The 9,363-nt window shown below is 48.0% G+C and overlaps 1 protein-coding gene across 1 annotated transcript in view; it reads left to right on the plus strand.

The window, feature by feature from the left end:
- The window catches only part of WNT4 (Wnt family member 4), a 49,094-nt gene that overhangs the window by 26,596 nt on the left and 13,135 nt on the right, over window positions 1-9,363 (plus strand). The window contains exon 2 of the mRNA XM_069079129.1: window positions 3,383-3,618. Coding sequence (XP_068935230.1) covers window positions 3,383-3,618 — 236 coding nt within the window. The remainder of the gene's footprint in view (window positions 1-3,382; window positions 3,619-9,363) is intronic.

Here is a 9,363-nt window from a genome sequence, read left to right on the forward strand (position 1 = left end):
GGATGGATGGATGGATGGATGGATGGATGGATGGATGGATGGATGGATGGAGAGGTGGGAGGGAAGATGGGTAGATGGATGGGTGGAAGGGCTGATGTGATCATTAGAGAAACAAATCTCTTCTTCATGCAAGTTCCCCCTTTTCCTCTTTTCTTCCCTCTCTGTCTCTCAAGCTATCTGTTTCTGTGACATATTCTCCTCCCCTCTAGCCCCGACCAGTCATTCCGTCATCTCTTAAATTCTGAGCTGTCCAAAACTAGAAGGATCCCTTCTGGAGGTGAGTTTCCTAACACTCAAGGTCTTCAGACAGGGACTAGATAACTACTAGTCAAGAAGTTGTACAGGGCTTTCTTTTCAGGGAATGGTTTGGACAAGATGTCGCCCACCCCAGATCCCTTTCAGCTCTGAGATTCTACAGTCCCAGGGGCTTTGGGGCATTGGCTTCCCCAAAGGGGTCCTTCCTGCCTGGGGAAATGGCGTTCTATGGTCTACATCCTAAGGGAGATCGCAGCACTGAGAACCCTGGGACTCTATGTAAATCTAGAGAAAGATGCCTGTGGGAAGGAGGATGAGGAGCCACAGCTCAGGAAGGTCTATGTTATTCTCCTCCCAAGACCTTCTCACTCTTCCACCCCGTGGTGGGGCTGAGACCCATGTGGTCCAGGCTTCTCTCTTCAGGGGATGGGGGATGGGGAGTTAGCAGAAGGCCTTGAGAGCAGGACTACAGGAAGACAGTCAACCAAGTAATGGTGCTCACGTAATTGTTGATGAAGGTACCCGGGAGAGCAGAAAGACTTGAAGTCAGACAATTGGGGTTCAAGACTGACGCTGGCATTTGGGGTCAGAGACTATTAGTGCCAGAAGGGGCTCTTCAGCTCATCCAGTCCAACCCCACTCCTCATTTTCTAGAGGAGGAAACAGAGGTTCAGAGTGGCTTGCCATGGGTCATATGAGAAGTTGGCGATGGGACCAGAATTTGAACCCAGGGCCTTCTTAATTCCTAGTACACTGTTCTTTCCACTATGTCACGCTTCAGCAACCCCCAGGGTTCTTTGGACTCTTTTTGTATCCCCAGTATTAAGCCCAGTGCTTGGCATACAGTAGACGCTTCATAAACGTTTACTAAATTGAATTGTTGTGAGGGCTGGCCGACCCTCACAAACCTTAAAGCATCACGGAGGTGTAAGCTGTTTTTATCGCAGCTTCTGCACTCCAGGGCACCACAAAGTCCAGCATGGTGGGAGTGTTGGGTAACCCGGAGAGGTGGGCCAAGTGTGGCCTGGAGAGGGAGGTGGCCATGAGGAGGGGCTGACAGTGTCAAGGGAGCCCTGTGGTGAGGGGTGACAGCTGGCAGGAGCCCCATGCTGGCTGCTAGCTTTGGCTAACTCCAAGGGACCTCAGATTTTTCCTAGTAGTGCTTGGCCAGGGTGTTTTCTGGGCAGGAAGACAGGGCACATTGACACAGCAGAGAGCATCGCCACCCTCCCCACCCCCATGGCTCCCTGAGCGTCCAGCAGGGAAGGGAGGAAAGAGCAGCTGCCAAGCCAGGAGAGAGCTTGGCACGGGCCTAGTCCCCAAGGCAGGACAGCTCCTGAGAGTCTAACTTGGAGCTCCTAGCAGGGCCCAGAACCCCCTAGAAAGAAGCCCTAGCACCTCATGGAGCTGGGGAAGCCACGGTCTGAAGAGGGGACTCAGTTTGTGCAGGGTCACTGGGGCAGTGCACAGCAGAGCTGGGATTCAAACCCAGGTCCTCGTCTCCACTGGACCTGGAGGAGATCCCAGCATGCAGAACAGGGAAGAGAAGGTGGAGGTTCCAAGAAAACAGATTTCAGTTCAACAAAAATAACTTCTTAGATGAAAACTCTCCGGGTAGAATGGGCTGCCTCCAGAAGAGATGGGATCCCCACTACTAGAAATCTTCCAGCCAGGGCCCTAAAGAAGGGCTTCAGAGGACCATGGCATCAGAGCTGGGGGAAACCCTGGAGAGGAGTCCACTACTCATGCAGATTAATAATAATGAGAGGCAGGGAACAGGCATAGACAAGCCTGGAGTCAGGAAGACCTGAGTTCAAATCCAGCCTCAGACACTTGCTAGTTGTATGACCTTGGGCAAGTCACAACCTCTGCCAACCTCAGTGTCCTCATCTGTAAAATGAAGACAGCAGTAATACCCATCTCCCAGGGTTGTTGTGAGGATCAAAAAAAATAATAACTATAAAGTGATTATCACAATAACTAGCACGTGGTAGGTGCTATATAAATGTTAGTTGTTATTACTAATGGGCAGCTACATGGCACAGTAGATAGAGAGCTAGGCCTGGAGTCAGGAAGGCTCATCTTCTTGAGTTGAAATCTGGCCTCAGATACTTACTAGCTGTGTGACCCTGGGCAGGTCACTTAACCTGTTTGCCTCAGTTTCCCTATCTGTAAAATGGGGAAAGAAATCGCAAATCACTCCACTATCTCTACCAAGAAAACCCCAGAAAGGGTCACAGAGAGTTGGATGTGACCAAAACGAGTGAATGACAAAATTATTACAACTGATAAGCTATACAGCCCTTGAAGGTTCACAAAGTGCTTCACAAATATTAATTCCTTTGATCCTCACAATAAACCTGTGAGGTAGCTGCTATTATTATCCCCATTGTACAGATGAGGAAACTGAGGCAGGCAGAGGTTAAGTGGTTTGTCCAGGGTCACAGAGCTAAGTAGGTGTCTGGGGCAGATTTTGAACTCAGATCTTCCTGATTCTAAGTCCAGCACTCTAACTAATATACCACCTAGCTGCCTTGAAATCAGGTGTGGGGAAGCTGCAGCCTCAAGGCCCCATATGGCCCTCTAGGTCCTCAAGTGCAGCCCTCTGACTGAATCCAAGCTTCACAGAACAAACCCCCTTAATAAAAGGATTTGTTCTGTAAAACTTGGACTAGGTCAAAAGGCTAAGGACCGGAGGACCTAGAGGGCCACATGGGGCCTTGAGGCCACAGCTTCCCCACCCCTGCTCTAGATGAAGAAACAGGGATCATATAGCTAACAAGATTCTGGGCAGAATTTGAACCCATTTTTCCTGACTCAAAATTGAATGCCTCGTCCACTTCATCTTGCTGCCTCTCAGGCATTGACCAGATGCCCTCTGTGATCCCTTCTAGTATAGACAATATAGATTCTAGACTAATGTAATTCAGAGAGGAAAAGCTTCCTGACCATCTAGACTGGCAGCAATGGATGCCCTTGAGGGCTAGGAAGTTCCCCTCGCTGGTTATCTTCTGGTGCGGCCCCTATTGAGGGAGGGGTGGGATGCTTCCAGCTCTGGGCTTCTGGGATTGGGCAGAGAGCGGGGCTGCGGCCTCACGGGCCTGCGGTCCCTCCTGTCCTCCCCCAGGTACCTGGCCAAGCTGTCCTCGGTGGGCAGCATCTCTGATGAGGAGACCTGCGAGAAGCTGAAGGGGCTTATCCAGAGACAGGTGCAGATGTGCAAGAGGAACCTGGAGGTGATGGACTCGGTGCGGCGTGGGGCGCAGCTGGCCATAGAGGAGTGTCAGTACCAGTTCCGGAACCGGCGGTGGAACTGCTCGACTCTGGACAGTCTGCCGGTCTTTGGCAAGGTGGTGACGCAAGGTGAGGAGTGGGGACGGGGCAGAGTCCTGGAGCCTCCCACCCTGCCACACGGTCAGCATTTCTCAGCTGTGACAGGGCACCGCTTCATTCTTTGCATTTATCTTCCCAGGGACCTACACATAGTAGGTGCTTAATATGCCTCTCATTGATTGATCATTCACTTCTCTGAGCCTTAGTTTCTCCATCTATAAAATGGGGTTAATGATAATTTCCCCTGCCCTCCTCACAAGGGATCATAAGTTAAAATCCTGGATCTAGAGTTAGAAGGAACCTTAATGGCCATCCAATACGAACCCCTTGTTATACAGATGAGGAACTGAGGCCTTGTCTGGCATCACACAACTAATAAGTATCTGAGGTAGGATTTGAACTCGGACCTTCCCAAGTCTAGTGTTCCATCCACTATACCCAGGGGTTGTGAAAAAAGCATTTAGTTAAGCCTTAAAACTCAAAACACTTCAATAAATCTGGGGTGTCACTGATCAGGAAATTCTCCCCAAATGATGCTGAGCACAGTGCCTTGCACACACTAGGTGCTTAATAAATGTTTGTTGGGTGACTGACTGTTGCAGATCACAACCCATCTAGTTATGCTCACCCTGTGTGATTTGCTCGTTTTCTCCCATGATTTAACCAGAGGGAGAACCATCCAATGCAATGAAACATAAAAGCTATGTATCAGTTATGCTTCATAGAGAGGGAAGGAAGGAGAGAGGGAAGAAGGAAGGGAGGGAGGGAAGGACAAAGGGAGGGAGGGAGGGAGGGAGGGAGGGAGGGAGGGAGGGAGGGAGGAGGGGAGGAAGGAAGGAAGGAAGGAGGGGAGGAGGGAGGAAGGAAGTCACCCACTATGCCCCGGGCACTGTGCTAAGCACCTTATACATATTCTCTCATTTGACCCTCACAATAACCCTATACAATGAGCTGGATAGGGAGATGACAAACCACTCCAGTATCTTTGCCAAGAAAGCCCCAGATGTGGTCATGGAGAGTCCAACTTGACTGAACAACAAAACCAAGCCCTAACTCCAGAGCCAATGGCCTTTGTGGTCCGCCATGCTGCCTCCTACCACACGGGGACAACCATCCATCCTGCCTACAGGCAGGGCCTCCCACAAGTGCTTTTATGTACACATATGCTCCATCCCTGGACACCCACCCAAGTCCATAAATAAGGGGTATGGCCCCGTTCACTGGCCAACTCTGGACAGGGCTGAAGCAACCCAGGTTCTAGTCCCTACCATAGATATTTCAAGGTCAAATCCCTGCAATGTTGCTGACATGAAAATTCCCAGTGTGGAAATTCCTTCTGTTGCCAGATCAAGCAAGCAGACGTTCCTTCTTCCTACCTTTCCAATCTTCTCCCAGTTTTCTTCTTTTCACCTACCTATGACCCACTGGCCTTCTTGTTCCTGGTACACCACACCACACCCTGCCACTGCCCACCCATCCCCACTACCCCAGGCCTGGAATGCCTCCCTGGCTTCCTTTGAGTCTCAGCTAAATTCTCACTTTCTGGAAAAGGCCTTTCCAAACCCCCCTTGCCCACCTCACTTGTTCCTAGTATCTTCCATCTACCCTCTGCCGATCTCATACAGACGTAGTCATTTGCCTGCTGTTTCCCCCTAATTGAATTGTGAGTTCCTTAAAGCTAGAAGCCAGTTTTACCTTTCTTTATATTTGAGCTATTAGCATAAGAGTTGGCACACAGTAAGTGCTTAATAAATGCTTTTTGACTGAGTGGCAGAATTAAACCCCTCCTATGTGCCAGGCCCTGGCAGCCTGCCTTTAATTGAATCTTAGGCAGCCAGCTGCTAGGGCTCAGAGAGGTGAGGGATTTGCTGACGGTCACAGGGTCAGAGGTAGCTTGAGCTCAGGCCAACATTCTGCTCGCCACCATGGCCCTCGGCCTTCAACCGGTCAGCAACTTGCTTAAAGAAATGCAGCAAGAGCTACAAATGGAAAGAAACTCACAAGAACAAATAAAAGGAAAGGCTTTTTAAATCAAGAGCAGAACTCAAGCTAGAATTAAAATATGCTATAAAAATTAAAGATTAGGAGAGAATCATAAAGAAAATGGTCAATGTGCAGAAAATGGAAAATCTCCAAAAATCCAGAAGCAATAAACAAGAGGCAACTTCAGGAAACAGGACGGCTCCTAAGAGAGGGCAACTGAGAGGAAAAGTTGGAAACTCACTGAAATATCCAAGGAATTAAGGGATGGGCCTAGAGGGTAGATCATGACACAGCAATCTCAGAATTATTGACAGCCCAGAAAATTCCGAAAAACTAAATGAAACAACAGATGGAAGACATTAGTATAATTACATTTGTGTTGCTATTCTTGGTACCTCAGCTTCCTAATTTATAAAATGAGGGAGTTGGACAAGATGATCTCTAAAGTTCCCCTCAGCTAGGACACTCTCTACTCTAAGGACCCTCCCAACTCTGACAGTTCTGACATTCTATGTTCTAACATTCCTCCTAACTCTCACATTCCGTTCTAAGGGCCCTTCCAGCTCTGCCATTCTGTGTTCTAAGAGCCCTCCCAGCTCTGACATCCTGTGTTCTAAGAGCCCTCCCAGCTTTGACATTCTGTGTTCTAAAGGCCTTCCCAGCTCTCACATTCTGTGTTCTAAGGCCCTCCCAGTTCTGACCTCCTGTGTTCTAAGGGCCCTCCCAGCTCTGACATCCTGTGTTCTAAGGGCCCTCCCAGCTCTCACATTCTGTATTATTTTTTTTTCTTTTTTGCTTTTTGGAGGGCAATTGGGGTTAAGTGACTTGCCCAAAGTCACATGGCTAGTAAGTGTGTCAAGTGTCTGATTCGGATTTGAACTCAGGTCCTCCTGACTCCAGCCAGGGCTGATGCTCTATTCACTGCGCCACCTAGCTGCCCTCACATCCTGTGTTCTAAGGCCCCTCCCAGCTCTGACATCCTGTGTTCTGAGGGCCCTTCCAGCTCTGACATCCTGTGTTCCAAGGGCCCTTCTGGCTCTGACATTCTATGTTCTAAATTCCTTTCTGGTCTTGATGGGCTTTGTTCTAAGCTGCCAATTCTCCCTGACCTTCTATATTCTATGGTTCCTTGAAACATTAATGTTCATTGGTCTACATCTTTTTTTTCAGTTCTTACATTCTATGTTCTAATGAAGTCCCTCCCAGATCCAAATCCTAGTCAATAATACTGAAAACTTTCTTTCTTATAATCACCTCCCTGAATTCATCTTCTATGCCCTCGAGGAAGTTCCCAGAATACAATGAGGACACAAGTTTTCCTCCTCTTGGTATGACAATAATAACAGTAACAAGAATGTGTCCACTTCTTTGGGGGCATCCTCTGAGTGCCCCAGGCTCACTGGCTAGGTGGCATCCTCCACTCCTCTCTCACACTCACCCTACATGTCCAATCCACCGCTAACTCTTGTTTTTTCTCCCTTTGCACTATCTCTAGTATATAAAACCTTCTCTTCACTCACGTGGCCACTCCCCTCATTCAGGCCCCTCTCCCTTGGGCTGCTGCAATAGCCTTCCAACTGATCTCCCTGCCTTAACCAAGTCTCTGTTACCATTCCAGTAACCAAAAGGTAAATCTGACATCATTCCCTCCACAATTAGCTCCAGGATCAAACAGAAAAATCTTTTTAGCTTTAAAGTTCTTTACAACCTGATTCCTTCCTACCTTTCCATTCTTACACCTTGCTCCGCTCCACACACTCTACAATCCAGCTATGCTGATCTTATTGTAGTTCCCAGAACAGGACACTCCATCTTCTGTATCTGTGACTGTCTCCATGGCTGCCTCCCATGCCTGGGATGCCCTGGCCTCTCAATTCCACCACCTGGGTTACCTGAGGCCTTCAAGACTCAAATCAAATCCCACCTTCCCCAGGAGTTCTTTCCTGGCCCTCAGCTACTAATGCCTTCCCCTCTGAGTGCTTTCCATCCACTCTATTCTCTCTCTCTCTCTCCCCATATACATCTATATGTATGTATGTGTGTATATGTATATACACACACATACATATTCACACACCTGCATATATATGTATTTGTCTATATGTGTATCTATCTATCCAGTTATTTACCTCTTGTCTCCCCTATCTCTGATTTTCTGTGTTCTAAGAAGCCTCCCAGCTCTGTCATTCTTTGTCTGGAATTTACATTCCTTGAGAGCAGGGACTCTTTTTGTCTTTTTTTTTATTCGCTATATGCACAGTGCCTGGCATAATGAGAGAATGTAAATGATTGTTGACTGATCAATGAAATTATTATCCCTGTTTTTCAGATGAGCAAAACTGAGTTTAAATGACTTTCCCAAATTCACAGAACCAGGAACAAGTGGTGCCTAAACTCAAACCTAGACCATCTGACTCTAAATCCCCTGCCCTTTCCACTGTAAATTAGAACTCAATAAATGCTTATTGAGGACAACTAGGTGGTGAAGTGGGTAGAGGGCCAAGCCCAGAGTCAGGAGGACTTGAATTCAAATCTAGCCTTACTAGCTGTGTGACCCTGGGAGAGTCATTTAACCCTGTTTGCCTCAGTTTCCTCATCTGTAAAATGAGCTAGAGAAGGAAATGGCAAACCACTGCAATATCTCTGCCAAGATTGAAATGACTGAAGAACAACAGAAGAATGTTTGCTGAATACCTCTGCAATGCCAAAATTCACCTGGTTCAAAGCCTTATGGTTAACCTCAATTCTCCCCTCTCCCTTGTCTCTCATTTCCAGTCAGTTGCTGAGTCCTTTCACTCACATCTCCTATAAGATCTCTTTCATCTTTCATCCCCTAATCTCTTTGGCTTTATGCACCAAACTGGGAGGGATACCAAGACTGAAAAACAAGAGTCCTTGCCCTTGAGGAGCTCACAAGCAAACCTGAGAGTAGAAGCTGGCATAGAGCATAGTAAAGAAGCAAGGGGCTACTGGTGTGGGAACGTTGCCGATTACTGTCCTGACTGAACCACATGCTGGATGATTAAGGCACTGAGTGACCAAGAAGTGCAATGAGTGCCATAAAGGGCTAAGAGAGAGGAGATAAGTATTCACAGCTAAAGGAAAGAGCAAATGGGACCAGGTGTCAATCCCATGATCCCATGAGGAGGACAGCCCAGGTTCTGGTTAGAAAATCAGTGAGAATCAGGAAAAACTTCCCAGATGAGGTGGCCTTTGAGCTGGAAGGTTTGCTAGGATGGCAGAGACCTCATTGACTCCCACTCTGAGGTTGGCAGAACAAATGCCAGCATGCTGGTGTTCATTTCATGTAATACCATCCCTCAGACTAGCTGCATAACCTTGAGGAAGCTTTCTCTTCTACTGGGGCCTCAGTTTCCTGCTCTATAAAAGGACAGGGCTGGATGAGGATCATGGATGTCAAGTAGAAAGGGAAACTGGAGATTAGCTCATCGAAGCCCCTTGTTTTTTACAGAGCCTGGCCCAGACACCCGCCAGTCAGTGTTAGAGACTGGATTGGATCACAGGTTCCTCGACACTTTCAATTCCACCACGAGGAATACCAGTCTCTTGTATTTCTCTAAGTGCTCACAAACACCAACCCCTTATTTCCCCCAACCCCGTACTGTACTGACCTTCAAGGCTCCAGTCTTTCTGGTTCAAAAGAACATCCTGAGTCATGAAATCTCCCTCTGTTTCCCACTAAAGCATCTGCCCTCCTCCCATAATCTGGACATTCTTTCTGTCAGGGGGCTTCCCTCCCATCCCCTACTCATCCCCAACACTCTGGATCGC

This window comes from Petaurus breviceps, unplaced genomic scaffold (genome assembly GCF_028583685.1).
Source record: "Petaurus breviceps papuanus isolate PSGF00001 unplaced genomic scaffold, PetGlider_PUasm1.0 91041, whole genome shotgun sequence".
In the NCBI taxonomy this organism is placed as follows: domain Eukaryota; kingdom Metazoa; phylum Chordata; class Mammalia; order Diprotodontia; family Petauridae; genus Petaurus; species Petaurus breviceps.